Raw genomic sequence first — 16,823 nt, forward strand, 5'->3', positions numbered from 1 at the left:
TTTCTGATTGTGTTTCTGTTTTCTTGGGATATATTTCTAGAAGTGGGATTACTGGGTCAAATGGGAGTTCCATTTTTAATTTTTTGAGGAAACTTTCCACAATGACTGCACCAGTTTGCATTCCCACCTGCAGTACACTAGGGTTCCTTTTTTCTGGGTTCTCTGTTCTGTTTCATTGCCCTATATGTCTGTTATTATGTCAGTACCAGGCAATTTTTAGAACAGTAGTTTTGTAATATAGCTTGATATCTGGTATTGTGATTCCGCCAACTTTGTTCTTCTTTCTCAGGATTGCTGTGGCTATTCGGGGTCTTTTTTTATTCCATGTAAATGACAAGGGTTCCTGTCATTATTTGCAGATGACATGATATTATACATAGAGAACCCTAAAGTCTCCATGAAAAAAACTACTAGATTTAATAAATGAATTTGGCAATGTAGCTGGATACAAAATTAACACCCAGAAATCTATGGCTTTTTTATACACCAATAATGAACTCACAGAAAGAGAAACTAAAAAAACACACAACCCCATTTACTGCTGCAACAAAAAATTATGATACCTAGGAAAAAACTTAACTAAGGAGGTAAAAGACCTGTAGTTGGAAAACTATAGGACATTGAAAAGAGACATTCTTTTTTCTTTTTACTGCTCTGATTGGGTGTTTTTATTTCTACCTTGTCTACCAAATTGCTGATTCAATCCTCTGCCTCATCCAACTTACTTTTTATTCTTTCCATTGTATTCTTAGGGTCTTTATTTCCTAATGGTTCTTCTTCATGGCTTATAAGTCATTTTTCATGCTGCTGTTCTTCTTACTAAGTTCCTTGAGCATCCATATAACTGTTGCTTTGAACGCCATGTCTGATAAATTGCTTGCCTCCATTTTATTTAGCTTTTTCCCTGGAGGTTCCTCCAGTTCTTTAATATGGGGCCTGTTTCTTTGTCTCCCCATTTTGGCTGTCTGTGTTTTTTTTCTATGTATTAGATAGAAGTGCTGTGGCTCTCATTCTTCGTTGTAGATTCTTATATAGTAGGTGTCCTGTGGGACCCAGTGCTGCATTCTCCTTGATTTCCTTAGATGGGTGCTTTAGAAATGTTTCTTGTGTGGTTATGTAGGCCCTCCTGTTGTAATTGGGTCTTGATTGCTTTTGCCCCATTTGTGGGAAGGGTCAACCCTATGGCTGGCTGACTTTGAGGCTTGTTCCTGACGATGGCATGAAAATTGCTGTGCAGGTCCAATCTAGAGCTGTCTTTTTGGGCTCAGTGGCACAATCTTCCAGATAATCTGAGCTCCGTGCTCCAGGAAAGCTTTTTGTGGGTTATGTGCACCCTCTATTGTAGTTGCATCTTGAATGTGGTTAACCCTACAGGCTGGGTGACTATAAGGGTAAACCTTGATCACTGTGTATGTGACATTGTGCATGGCTGTCCCCCTGAGGTCGGGTTGTTCCCAGCAGGGTCTGGTGCCTGCTGTAATCCCCCTTTTGGTATGCAGCTTATGTGGCTGGTTGGGTTGAGCTTTGGTGTGGTCTGAAGCCCACCACTATTTATGTTGGATCTGGGTCCACTAGGTGTAATAGGTCTACCGGTTAATAATGTGGATTTTGTAATCAAAGAAAACATGATAATTTCAAGAGAAATGTCAAAAGTGCTTTATTCAAAGTAATGTCCATCACTAACTACACATTTCCCCCATCTTTCAGGTAATTTGTGGATACCGTCCCCATAGAACTTTTCTTGTTTTGAGGCAAATCATTCAGAGTCCCAATTTTCCATTTCTTTGTATGTTTTGAAGTGCTGCTCAGAAAGTGCGTGTGCCATTGATCAGAACAAGTGGTAATCTGAAAGAGCAAAGTCGGGTGAATAAGGGGGGTGGGTTAATACTTCCCAGGCAAGATCTTTTAACGTGTCTTTAACTGGTTTTGAAGTGTGTGATGGTGCATTATCATGAAGCAAAATTACTTTGCTGTGTGTTCTGGCACATTCTGGTCGTTTCACAATCAAAGCGTGGTTCACATTGATTATTTGTTGTCAGTAGCGATCAGTTTATTAACGGTTTCACCTGGTTTTAGAGGCTCATAATACACCATACCTTCCTGATCCCACCAAACGCAGAGCATTGTCTTCTTTCCTAAGCGATTTGGCCTTGCAGTCGATGTTGATGGTTGACCTGGATCAACCCAGGATTTTGTGCATTTGGGATTCTCAAAATAAATCCACTTTTCATCACCAGTCACAATTCGATGCAAAAAAGACTTTCTTTTGTGCCATTGAGGCAACATTTTACTGATGACTTTCCATTTTTCCATTTGTCTTTCGTTCAGTTGATGTGGCACCCATTTTCCTTCCTTTAAAATCTTTCCCATTGCTTGTAAATGACTGGAATTGTTTGCTGAGCAACGTTTAATCTTTCTGCAAGTTGTTTTTGAGTTTGACACGCATCTTCATCCAATAGTGCTTGTAATTGTTGGTCTTCAAACTTTTTCGGTTGACTTGGATGTTCTTTGTGTTTCACATCGGAATCATCACTTTTAAAGCGTTTAAACCAGCGTTCACAAGTATCTTGAGATGGGTACTCACCATAAGCTTCCCGAAGTATACGGTAACTTTTTCTTCAAAGTAAAGTAATGAATTAAAACTTCCCGCAAATGCTCTTTTTTGGCACGAAATTCCACATTTTTAAGCATAAAAATATCTATGATGTTAACGCCTTCAGCAAATTTGACATAAGAAGTTTTGAAGCTTGCTGTCAATACAACAAAAGAGCATACATATCAAATTGCATGTACAGTAGGTCCTCGTGTTATGTCAGAGATCTGTTCCTACGGCGCGACATAACGCATAAGTTGGAACCCACCTACAGAAACACCTACGTCACTCACATGGAGCACATACACAGCCGTAACGAAGTTAAACAGTAAAAAAAAATTAAAAGAAAGTTAACAATTCCTGACCTTTACTTGTGGTAAGTAAATAATAAGAAACCTAAAGCACATATGTACCTACATCAAAATGATGGAACTTTTTTTTAATATAAATAAATGGGAGTTGGCGACGTTATCACAAAACGACATATGTTGAGTCCGACATAACCCGAGTACTGTCTGTATATCAACATATGTGTAACTCCATCTATTGAAAAAAATCCACATTATTAACTGGTATACCTAGTAATTCAGGCACAGGTTGCTGTCGGATGTTGCATGTAACCCTTCTTGGGCTACTTGTTTGTGGCTACCATGCTGTTCATTTTTTTGTGTCTATATCTACTGGACCTGAGTGTGCGTGGGATTGGCCATTCTGTGTAAAAGGGCCAGCTTCTTCTATTTCTTCTATCTTAGAGCTAGGGGCAGTTCTGTAAAAAGACTGAGGCTCTCTGACATTCGCCTCCAGCTGTGAGCTACTCTGCCACTTGCTGAGGTCATTTGGTTTTCCTCCAGAGCCTTCCAAAGAGAGATTGTAGGATGAGCCCAGTTTCACCGAGAATGGCCTAATCGGTCCCATACTTGGAGGATCATGCAATGAGACACTCAATGAGGAGAAAGCACCCCAATTTCAAAGCTAAACCGCTTAGTTTCTGCTAGAGCCTCCAACTATATTTCCATCTGGGGCGGGGGGCTCATTTACAAGTTCAGATTGGGTACAGCCAGCTGTCCCCTCTGCAGGAGCAAGTTTAACTTCTCTGGGCTTAGGGGATAAATAAAAAGACTCTTCACTTGAGGATGATGTTGGCCCAGCCCACATGAGGGGGCTAAGCACTTTATCCCAGTCCCAGACAATAGCCCCCCCCCGCCCAAGGGACTCACACTTTGAATGTCCCTATTCTGAGCTGCTCTCCCTTCCCTACATGGAACTGCACTCATTGGGTGCTATCTGGGACTTTGCAGGGCTGATCCAAACAGTCTCCCTTTTGGCATGGTTCCCACAAACTCTAGGATGGGCATAGGCACTTCTCCTTCCTCGTGTAGCATGGGCTGAACTCACAAGGGAACCTGAATTTGCCTCTCCACAATGCAGCCACACGGTCCAGTAGTTGCCCACCTGGTTCCCAGACAGAAGCCTCTCCATGAGACAGTCCGAAAATCCCAGATGTCTGCAGCTCCCTGTCCCCCACCCCACTGCCAAACCAAGGAGGATGGTCTGAAAGTCAGCCCTGTGTGTGGCACTTCCATGTGGCTGCTCTCACGAGTGCAGGGCTGAAATTGTCTGCCCTACTCGGGCTGTGAACCCACCAGGATGGGGCTAAAAGTTCAGCTGGGCCATGCTGCCAAACCCAACAGTACAGGGCCAATTTTCCTGCGCCATCAAACCCACCAGGAAGGGACAGGTCGAGTGTCTGAACAGCTCAATAGGGGGGTATAGGGTTGTCCACTGTGTGGTGGAGGTTGGGGAGATTGGTCCTTTTTCCCAAGCCACACAGTTTAGTCACTGTCTATATCTCTGCCAAGGGCCTCCCTAGAAATCACTGCTGGTATAGCCCGCAGAACTCTCTCAAAGATCCAATTACAGCAGCGTGGACTCTCCAACAGTCAGAGTCCAGAGTGAACTTCCCAGGCTAGTACTGTAAATTTAGGAGTGCTCTTTCTCTGGGAGGGTGTAGTTGAAATCTTCTAGGTGGACCAAATTTCCACTGAATCCCACTGCTATATGCCATGCATCCTCTTTCCATATCTGTTGTTTTGAGCTGGGGACCCCTCTGTGGGGTTGAGACCCCAGGCTTGTAGTGAACAGGTGTTCTGCAGCCATGGTCTTCCTCCAGCCTCTCATATGTCACCGTAACTGTGTGAGGGGTCTCTCCCTTTCTTTTTCTCTGCACTTCTTACCAGTCTCTATGTAGCTTCTTCTGTGCTCCTTGGTTATAATATTTCAGGTCAGCTAGTTTTCAGTTGTTTTTTTAGGTTGATTGTTCTGTAATATAGCTGTACATCCAGTTTGGGGTTGGTTGTAAGTGGGCACAGCTCCTCGCTTGTCTGTAGCCGTCTTGGAACTTCCCTACAGTAGATTTTTGAACATTGATTTTCTGTCCTCAACTTTACTGTATTTTTATTCTTTCTAATAGTTTTTTGGTGTCTTTAGAATTTTCTATATAAAGAATTACATTGTCTTCAAAAAGTGACAGTTTTACTTCTTTATTCCCAACTTGGATGCTGATTTTTTTCTTTCTCTTGCCTGTTGAATAAGAGTGAAAATAGACATTCTTGTCTTTTTTTTTCTGATCTTAGAAGAAAAGTTTTGAGTGTTTCACCATTGAGTATGATATTGACTAAGGGTTTGTCATATGTGGTCTTTATTATGTTGAGGTACTTTCCTTCTATACCCATTTTATTGAGTGTTTTAATTATAAATGGATGTTGTATGATTTCAAGTGTTTTTTTTAGCATCTATTGAGATGATATAATTTTTTAAAATATGTTTTTAATTGACTCTTAGATAGTAAGGGAGAGGGAGAAGGGTGAGAGAGATAGAAACATTGATGAGAGAAAAACATTAATTGGCTGCCACTTGCCTGCCCCTTATTGGGGATCAAGCCAATAACCTGGGCTTGTGCCCTAGCTGGAAACTGAACTGGCAACTTCTTGGTGCATGGTTTCATCCTCAACCAAATGAGCAACACTGGCTAGGTCAAAAAAATCCTGAACATTTCAATTAAAAATGGGCTGAGAACCTGAATAGACACTTCTTTGAAGAAGACATACAAACTCCAACAGATATGTGGAAAGATGCTCAACTTCACTTGCTGTTAGGGAAATGCAAATCAAAACTACAATGAGATATGACCTCACACCTGTTAGAATGGCCATTATCAACAAGACAAGTAATATAAAATGTTGGAGATTGTATGGAGACAAAGGAACCCTCATTCACTTCTGGTGGGAATGTAAACTGATATAGCCTCTAGGGAAAACAGTATTTCGGTTCCTCAAAAAATTAAGAATAGAGGTTACCACATGACAAAGTCACTCCTCTTCTGGATATACACCCAAAAAATTTCAACACATTTATTCATGAAGATATATGTACCCATGTGTTCATTGCAGCATTATCCATGCTGGCCAAGAAATGGAAACAACTAAAGTGTCCTACAATAGAAGATTGGACTGAGAATATGTGATACATATATATTATGGAATGCTATGTGCCATAAGAAAAGTTGAAATAATACCATCTGTGGCAATATAGATCGGTCATGAGACTATCATGCTAAGTAAAATAAGTCAGAAGGAAAGTCAAGAACCATATAATTTCACTCGTGGGATGTAAAACTGAAAACAATAAATGAACAAGCAAGACAAATAAAAACTCACAGGCACAGATAACAGTATGGTGGTTACCAGAGAGAAAGGGGGGTGAGGGAGAAGTCGTAAAAGGGTCAAGTATATGGTGATGTAAGGAGATTTGACTTTAGGTACTAAATAGAATGCAATATACAGATGTTGTATTATAGACTTATACACTTGAAGGCTATATAATTTTATTAACCAATGTCATCCCAAAATGGTGGCAGAGTAAATGGAAGTTACACTGACACTACCCAAGGACCAAACTGGAATTCCAACTAAAATACAGAAAAATTATCCTGTATAATCCACTGAAGACTATCTGGAGAGAAACCTGATAACCAAGGATGGAAAGTGGAGACTGTATAGAGACTGGTAGGAAATGCAAATGTGAAAGAGGGCTGGGTGGGCTCCCACAGGCAGCAGCTAAAGTTCTGGAGGGATATCTCAGGTGTGGAGGTTTCTCACAGAATTTTGGGCTCTAAACCCCAAGTAGGGCTCCCCACCGCAGAGCACCAGGACTGAAAAAGGTGCGCACATAACTTCTGGCTGTGAAAAGCAGCTGGGTTACTGTCTGCCAGGGAGAGGCAGCTGGAGATGCAGGCACCTTCTTAAAGGGCCAAAACACAAAATTTCATGTGCAGCCAATCACCTTGGGCTCCAGCAGAGGGAGGGTAGAGTGGAATGGTGCTGTGTGAGAACACTCCATGGTTGGAGGGGGGTGCTTTGTGTTTAGAGCTTGGAAGGCAGCTGCCTGGTTTCCTGTGCTGAGTCATTCCCCCATACTACAGAGGACATCTTTCACAGCAATCCAGGTGGTGGTGGTGGTGAAGGAAGCAATTGCCCCACTCTGTTGGAAAACCTCTCATCCTACCCAGTGGAGTCTATGCTTTGCTGTGGTCTATAGCCTGAGATAATTTAAGAATGAGAATGACAATCAGCCTCCAGGTAGATGCAGATCTCTGGAGGCTTTGCGTCTTTGCCTGATCTTCTTTGCCCGGAGCTAGGAAAAGCACACCTGGGTAAATATCTTGGTCCTTTCCGAAGGCACCAGCCCCAGAAGAGGGAGCCAAAAGCTGTGAATTGCTGATAGCTTCAAAAGGTACTCAGGGCCAGTCACAAACAGTGTCTGACACTGTCCTGCACCAGATACTGGGAGTTGTAGCAGATCTACTTAATATATAGACACAAACCCAAATAGGCAGCCAAAATGGGGAGACAAAAAACGAGCCACATGTGAAAGAATAAGATAATTCTCCAGAAGAAGAGATAAATATAATGAAGATAAGAAATTAATCAGATATAGAATTTAGAATAATGATTACACGGATGCTCAACAGCATGAGAAAATATATAGAAATGATGAAAAATGACCTGTCAGAAATAATGAATGATATGGCACTAATGAATAATACATTAGAAGGAATACATAGGAGATTAGGGGAAGCTGGGGATCAAATCAGTGAATTAGAAGAGAGGGTAGAAAAAAAATCAGAGAAACCAAAAAGAAAAAAAACAATTAAAAAGTAGGAGGACAGCCCTAACCAGTTTAGCTCAGCGGATAGAGTGTCGGCCTGCGGACTGAAGGGTCCCAGGTTCGATTCCGGTCAAGGGCATGTACCTTGGTTGCGGGCACATCCCCAGTAGGGGGCGTGCAGGAGACAGCTGAATCGATGTTTCTCTCTCATCGATGTTTCTGGCTCTGTATCCCTCTTCCTTCCTCTCTGTAAAGGGTCAATAAAATATATTTGAAAAAAAAATGTAGGAGACAGGTTAAGGGAGCTGTTCCCATGAAACATAACGATATGCACATCATAGGAGTACCAGACGGGGAAGAAAGAGGAAGGGATAGAGAATCTGTTTGAAGTAATAATGGCAAAAAATTTCCCTAACCTGGTGAAGGAAAAAGTCACACAAGTTCATGAGGCACAAAGAGTCCCAAGCAAGAAGAACCCAAACAGGCCCACACCCAGACACGTCATAATTAAAATGCCAAAAATTAAAGACGGAGAATCTGAAAGGCAGTAAGAAAAAACAACAATTTGTTACTCACAAAGGAGCTCCCAAAGGTCTGTTAGCTGATTTTTAATCAGAAACTCTACAGCCAGAAGAGAATGGCATGAAGTATTCAAGGTAATGAAAACCAAGGATCTGAAAACAAACTTTAACCAGCAAGGCTATCATTCAAAAATAGATTGTGAACTAAAGAGCTTCCCAAACAAGAAAAGGTTAAAGGAGTTTATCACTACGAAACAGCATTGCAAGGGGGGAGGGGGCGGGGAAGCTAAAAGGACTGCTGTAATAATAATAAATATATAGAGAAACATAGGCATAAAGAATTAAAATGGCAAAAAGTACCTATCAATAATAACCTTAAATGTATATGGATTAAATGCTCCAATCAAGAGACATAGAGTAACTGAATGGATAGAAAAATATGATCCAAATATATGATGTCTTCAAGAGACCCACCTCAGAACAAAACACTCACACAGGATGAAATTGAAGGGATGGGAAAAAATTTTCCCTTCAAATGGAAATGGAAATCTGGGATAGCAATACTCATATCTGACAAAAGAGACTTCAAAATGAAGGCCGTAACAAGAGACAATAAAGGTCACACTAAAGGGATAGATCTAAGATATAACCCTGGTAAACATATATGCACCCAATATAGGAGCACCAAAATATATAGTACAAATTCTGGAGGACTTTAAGGGAGAGATCTACAGCAATACAGTCATATTAGGAGACTTTAACACCACTGATTTTACTGCATAGATCTTCCAGACTGAAAATAAATGAGGAAACAGTGACTCTAACTAAATGACACACTGAATCAGATGGATTTAATTGACATTTACAGAACATTGCACCCCAAGGCTGCAGAATATACATTCTTATCAAATACATATGGGTCATTCTCAAAGATAGACTGTATCCCATGTTAGGAAACAAAACAAGTCTCTACAAGTTCAAGAATTTTGAAATGATAGCAGGCAGAGAACAAAGATGGTGGCATAGGTAACTGCTTGTACTCGCCGTCTGCCACAACCACATCAAAATTAAAACTAAAATACAGAACACCCATCATCCATAATGGCCTGAAAGCTGGCTGAATGGAAGTCCTACAACTAGAGAAGTAAAGAAGAAAGCGCATTGAAACTGGTAGGACGGGCAGAGGCATGAAACGGGTTGGACTGAAACTCAAGTGTACCGTTTTTTTTAATTGGTAGGGAGACCGTCTCTGCAGAGGCTCCCTGTGAGGAGCAAGGGATCCCAGCCTCACATTAGACCCTCAGCCCAGGCTCCCAGAGCTGGAAAAAGTAGTACCTGTAATTATGGGCTGCAAAAACCACTGGGGGTTGGGGCTCAGTGACACAGAGGCTGCTGGAGACACAGCTGATCCTCTCAAAGACCTGGCACACAAACTGAACTTACAAGGTCCTGCTTCCTCTGAGCTCCAGTGGCAGGGTGAGGCTCTGGGGAACACAGACACATACGAGGAGGAACTGGATTGCCTGGCATTGGGGCAGGAACTCGGGGGTGGATATCTCCCAGTTGAAGGTGCTCGCAGATGTCATTATTCCTATGCTGGGACCTCACCTGTGGCAGGGATGACTGGCAGCCATTTCTCTTTGCTCCGCACTGGTGATTCCCTGAGACCCTGCCCCGTCTAATTTGAAGCTCCTTCCAACCTATGTGCAGTGGCTTCTGCATATGGGTGGCCTGTCATTGCTCAGGCTTCAGACCTTGCTAAACTCTCTCAAAAAAGCTACAGCTGGGTCAGGGAGCCCCAAACCTATCAGTAAAAGGCCCAAGACCTAGCACCAACACAAGCCTGCCTTGCTTCACAGCTTGGACTCACATGAGCACTTCCAAACTTAATACAAACAGCACGAATCTGCAGATCTCTCTGTAGCTCGCTGAAGACCCAAGAGCCAGTGCACCCAATGGTCAGTGTCAGATCATACAAAATTACAACTCTACACATCATAAGCTACACACTCACGGGGCAGACTCAGTGAGGACCAAAGTCCCACTGAAGCAAGTCCTGCTCCATAGGGTTGTCCTGCACAGCAGCTCTCCCACTGTAGTAGCAGCTAGTCCCCACAGCCAATTGGCCTGGAGGTCAATTCCTCCCAGGGACACCAACACCATTCAAGTCTCAACTACAATAAGACTGTGCAAAGAGCCCACAAAGGGGCACACCTAGAGTGCCCAGCTCAGGTGACTGGGGAGACTAAGCCACTGGGCTCTATAGGACACCTACTACACAAGGCCACTCTACTCAAGGAGACATAGCAGCTCTACCCAATGCATATAAACAAACACAGGGATGTAGCCAAAATGAGGAGACAAACATGTCACAAATGAAAGAAATGGAAGAAAGCAAACTACTGGATATAGAATTCAAAACCACAGTTACAAGGTTACTCAAGAATCTTCTTGTGACTTCCAAGGACTTAGTGAGACTTTCAAGGATCTTAGTAAGAATGCCCCAAAAATGGAAAATGACCAGTCAGAAATTAAGGAAACACTGACTGACAAAGAATAATATACAAGGATTGAACAGTAGAGTAGAGGATTCTGGGAATCAAATCAACAACTTAAAATATGAGAAAGCAAAAAACACCCAACCCGAAGAGCAAAAAGGAAAAAGACTCCAAAAATATGAAGCTAGTGTAAGGAGCCTCTGGGACAACTTCAAGCATACCAATATTTGCATTATGGGGGTGCCAGTAGAAGAGAGAGAGCAAGATACTAAAAACCTATTTGAAGAAATAATGACAACAACCCACGATCTCTTGGACACAGCAAAAGCATTCCTGAGAGGGAAGGTTTTAGCGCTACAGGCCTGCCTCAGAAAATAAGAAAAATTATTAATAAACTATCTAACCTTTCAACTTAAAGAAATAGAGAACAATAAGAAAAGCCCCAAGTAAGTAAAAGGAAATAAATAGTAAAGATTACAGTGGAAATAAATGACATAGGGACTAAAAAAAACAATGCAAAAAAAAATCAATGAAACCAAGAGCTGGTTCTTTGAAAAGATAAACAAGATGATGAACCTTTAGGCAGACTCATCATGAAACAAAGGGAGAGGACCCAAATTAATAAAATCAGAAGTGAAATCAGTGAAGTAACAATTGACCCCAAAGAAATACAAAGGACTGTAAGAAAATACTGTGAACAAATTCTATGTTAACAAGTTGGATAACATGGGTAATATGGACAAATTTCTAGAAAAATACAATCTTCTAAAAATGAATAAAAAAGAATCAGAAAACCTGAATAGGCCAATAACAACTGAAATTGAAGCAGTTATTTTAAAAAAACAACAACCCAGCAAACAAAAGCCCTGGTCTGGACGGCTTCTCCAGTTACCAAACATTCAAAGAAGAACTAATACATATCCTAAAACTTTTCATAAAATCCCAAGAGCAAGGAACACTTCCAAGCTCTTTTTATGAGGCCAGCATGATCCTAATTCCAAAACCAGGTAAAGACACTACAAAGAAAGAGAATTATAGGTCAATATCCTTGATGAACATAGATGCTAAAATCCTCAACAAAATATTAGTCAATTGGATCCAGCAGTATATTACAATGGTCATACACCATGACCCAGTGGGAGTCATTCAAGCAATGCAAGGCTTGTACAATATTCACAAATCAATAAATATGATACATCACATAAACAAATTGAAAGACAAAAATCACATGATCATATCAAAAGATGCAGAAAAAGCATTGAACAAAATCCAACACCCCTTTTTGATTAAAATTCTCTGCAAAGTGGGGATAGAGTAATCATACCTCAACATAATAAAAAGCCCATTGTATGGGTGATCATATTTGGCATTGATACATCTGATAAAGTGTTAATATCCAAAATATATTAGAAGCTCATACAAAGTAATAAAAGGAAGACAAACAATCCAATTAAAAAATGGTCAAAGTACCTAAATAGACACTTATGCAAAGTGTACATACAGATGGACAAGAGAAATATGAAAAAATGTTCAAAGTCAGAGAGATGCAAATAAAAATGACAATAGGTTATTACCTCACACCTTTTAGAATGGCTACCATTAAGAAATCTACAAATGACAAGTGCTGATGAGGATATGGAGAGAAGGGAACCCTAGTACACTGCTGGTGGGAATGCAGACTGGTGTAGCCATTATGGAAAACAATATGGAGGTTCCTAAAAAAATCAAATATGGAACTGCCATTTGACCCAGTGATCCCACTTCTTGGAATATATCCTAGGAATCCTCAAATACCAATCAAATAGAATATATGTATCCCTATGTTCATAGCAGAGCAATTTACAATAACTAAGATCTAGAATCAGTCCAAGTGCTTATCAGCAGATGAATGGATAAAAAAAGATGTACATTTACACCATGGACTACTATGCAGCAGTAAAAAAGAAGGACCTTTTACCCTTTGAGACAGCATGGAGGGACCTGGGTAGTATTATGCTAATTGAAATAAGCCAGTCAGAGAAAGACAAGTGTCACATGATTGCATTTATATGTGGAATCTAATGAACAAAATGAACAGTTGAACAAAATAGATCCAGAGACATAGGAGCATGGAACACACTGTGGAATCTAAGAGGGAAGATGGGGTGGGTCAGAAGAGATTAATTTAAGAACTGGGATGCATATATGCATAATCCATGGATACAAACTATAGTATGATGAAGGCCTGGGACAGGGGTCAGGCGTGGGCTGGATGGGGTCAATGCAGATAAAAAGGAGACATATGTGATACTTTGAATAGTTAAAATTTTTAAAAGTCAATGTCATCCCAGTAAACAGAACTAAAATATTAAAATGAAAAAAAACACACACGATTGCTTTCTGTTTGGGGTCTTCTGTGATTTTATGTAAATTTTAGGTTTTCTTCTAGTTCTGGAAACAATATCATTGGAATTAGGTAATGATTGCATTGAGTCATTAGATTGCTTTGTATGTACATTTTAATATTGATGTTTCCAATACATGAACACTATTTCCTTCCATTTATTTGTGTCCCTCTTTATTTTTTCAATGTCTTGGAGTTTTCAGAGTATATGTTTTTCACCTCACTGAATAAATTTATTCCTAGTTAGTTTGTTCTTTTTGATACAATTACATATGACATCCTTTTCTTAATTTCTTTTTTTGATCATTGGCTATTAGTGTGCAGAAATGTGAGAGATTTCTGTGTGTTTTCCTTGGGGAATTGATGTATGACAAATGAGAGATTATACAATGGGGAAATGATAGTCTCTGTAAAAGCATAGTTGGGAAAACGGGACCAGATCCATGCCAAAAAATGAAACTGGACAAATTAAACCATATCCTATATAATAAAAGCCTAGGTGGCGTCGTGGGACATCGTCACAAGATGGCCACCGCGATGTTGTCACAAGATAGCCACCACAAGATGGCCGGCAGGGGAGGGCAGTTAGGGGCGACCAGGCCTGCAGGGCAGGGCAGTTAGGGGTGACCGGGCCTGCAGGGGAAGGCAGTTGGGGTCCCAGATTGGAGAGGGTGCAGGCCGGGCTCAGGGACCCCCCCCCCCCGTGCACGATCGTGCACTGGGCCTCCAGTACAAAAATAAAGTCAAAATTAATTAAAGTCTTAAATGTAACATCTGAAACCTTAAAACTCCTAGAAGAAAACATAAGCACTGAGTTCTCTGAAATTTGTCTTAGCAATCAGTATCTTTTTCTGTATGTCTCCTTGGGGAAGGTCAATAAAAGCAAAAATAAACAAATGGCTCTACATCAAACTAAAAAGCTTCTACAGGGAGAAGGAAGCTATCAGCAAAACGCAGAGATAGCCTAGTGCAGTGGTTAGCAAACTGCGGCTCGCGAGCCACATGCTGCTCTTTGGCCCCTTGAGTGTGGCTCTTCCACAAAATACCACGTGCAGGCGCGCACGTACAGTGCGATTGAAACTTCGTGGCCCATATGCAGAAGTCGGTTTTTTTTGGAAGAGCCACACTCAAGGGGCTAAAGAGCTGCATGTGGCTCGCAAGCCCCAGTTTGCCGACCACTGGCCTAGTGAATGGGAGAAGAGATTTACCATTGATATATTGGAGAAGACCTTAATATTAAAAATATATAAAGAACTCATGCATCTCAACTTAAAAAACAAACAGTTCTATTTAAAAATGGGCAGAGGAGCCCTAGCCAATTTGGCTCAGTGGATTAAGTGTTGGCCTGCTGACTGAAAGGTCCTGGATTCGATTCCAGTCAAGAGCATGTACTTTGGTTGCAGCCTTGATCTCTGGCCTTGATTGGGGATATGTGGGATGCAACCAATTGTTGTGTCTCACATCGATGTTTCTCTCTGTCTCCCCCTTGCTTCTACTTTCTCTAAGAATCAATGGAAAAAAAATCCTCCGGTGAGGATTAAGGAAAAAAAAAGGGCAGAGGACATGGATAGACATTTCTCCTAAGGCAATTTAATTGCCAGCAGACATATAAAAAGATAACACTAAGCATCAGGGAAATGCAAATAAAAACCACTTATCCCCTCAGACCTGTAAAAATATATCTTATCAAAAAGTCAATAAACAGGAAGTGATATAAGGATATGGAGAAAAGGGAACACTTGTGCACTTTTCGTGGCATTGTTTTTATGAAATATATATATTTTTATTGATTTCAGAGAGGAAGGGAGAGGGAGAGAGAGAGAAACATCAATGATAAGAAAGAATCATTGATTGGCTGCCTTCTGCACACCCCACTGTGGTGATCAAGCCTGCCAACCACATGTGCTCAGACTGGGAATCGAACTGTGACTTCCTGGTTCATAGTTCGACACTCAACCACTGAGCCATGCTGGCCAGGCAGTGGCATTATTAATTGGTACAGAAAGTATGGAAAACAGTATGCAGGGTCCTCAAAATTTAAAAATACAACTACTATATGATCCAGCAATTCCACTTTCTGGTATTTCTTTTAAGAAAACAAAATTACTAATTTGAAAATATACATGCACCCCTATATTCATTGCAGCATTGTTTACAATAGCCATGATATGGAAACATCCTAGGTGTGGAATCAATAGATGAATTGAGAAAGAAGATATTTACACACACACATTCATATGTACCTACATACATACCTATCATGGAAAATTACTTAGTAATAAAAAAATGAAATCTTGCCATTTGTGACAGCATGGATGGACCTAGAGGATATTATGCTAAGTAAAAGAAGTTGGACAGAGAAAGATGAATACCATATGATTTTACTTATGTGGAATCTAAAGAAAAAACCTAAACAAGTGAACAAACAAAACAAATGGAATGATATTTTCAGTGAACAAACTGATGGTTGCCAGATGGGAGTTGGTTGGGGGGGCGCATTCATGAAAAAGGTTTAGGAATTAAGATGTAGAAATTGCCAGTTATAAAAACCATCACAGGGATGTAAATACATAATAGGAAATATAGTCAATAATATTGTAGTAATTGTGTATGTTGTCAGATGGGTACTAGACTTATCAGGGTGATCACTTAGTAGTTATGTAAATGTTTAATAACTATGTTGTACACCTGAAACTAATACTATTGTATGTTCACTGCAAATGAAAAATGAAATTATTATTAAAAAATAACAATAAAGCAAGAGTTTGTAATCTAGGGTTCAGTGGATAGAATTTCGGGGTATATGAACCTGAATAAGGAAAATTCCTTTTTAATTTTCACTAGCCTCCAACAAAAGTGTAGCATTTTTTCCAGTTTCAAAGGTATGCAGCAAAGCACAGTAGTAGTATTGATAACTGACTTTGTTACCAATATAAATCATATATTTCTGTATATTAATGATATCTCAAAATTATTTACCTTTATCAATACTTCAAATTTTCATGTAATTATTAGACTTGCTGCTATATTTTTATTTAATGCATTAATAAATTACACATATTACGATATCACTTTTTTTTAGTATTTTTATAATTTCTATATAATGGATTTCTTTTTCAATTCTATTTATTTTATGTAATTGAAAACATTATTGTAAGCACTGCCAAAGGAGTTCATAGAATAGATTGTTAAAACCTCTATTTTAGAAACACCTAGGTTGAAATAGATCTTCTTATGTCTTAACATTAACTATTTTTCTGTTGATCAGGTGTAGGTAATAGCAGTGAAGGTGGAAGAGGAAAAGCAGGTGCAAAACTTTTCCAAGATTTTCAGATGTTAAGTAGAATCTGGACTCATCCTTGGTGTTTACAGCTGGACTACATTAGCAAAGAAAATAAGGTAAATCAAGTAACCTAAGATTTATTAAAAGGTATCTGTTGGAAGCAGAATAACTTTAGGAAAAAGGTTGATGTATGTACACTTACTGTATATTTGAATTTTCTTTTGATTTGTGGTATAATAATTCATGTATTTTATTTCTAGTTAATTTCTGTTTGAATGCATTATCTACACTAATAAAAGAGAAACATGGTAATTAGCGTACGACCGCTACCCTTCCCATTGGCTAATCAGCATATCCTTATGCAACTTAACTGTCAGCC

The 16,823-nt window shown here is 40.0% G+C and overlaps 1 protein-coding gene across 7 annotated transcripts in view; it reads left to right on the forward strand.

The window, feature by feature from the left end:
• The window catches only part of ATRX (alpha thalassemia/mental retardation syndrome X-linked), a 304,287-nt gene that overhangs the window by 180,804 nt on the left and 106,660 nt on the right, over positions 1–16,823 (forward strand). For all 7 annotated transcript variants that reach the window (XM_005877140.2, XM_005877143.2, XM_014548452.1 and 4 more), the window contains one exon: positions 16,430–16,560. In XM_005877140.2, coding sequence (XP_005877202.1) covers positions 16,430–16,560 — 131 coding nt within the window. The remainder of the gene's footprint in view (positions 1–16,429; positions 16,561–16,823) is intronic.

The sequence above is a fragment of the Myotis brandtii genome, unplaced genomic scaffold, assembly GCF_000412655.1.
Source record: "Myotis brandtii unplaced genomic scaffold, ASM41265v1 scaffold509, whole genome shotgun sequence".
Classification (NCBI taxonomy): Eukaryota; Metazoa; Chordata; class Mammalia; order Chiroptera; family Vespertilionidae; genus Myotis; species Myotis brandtii.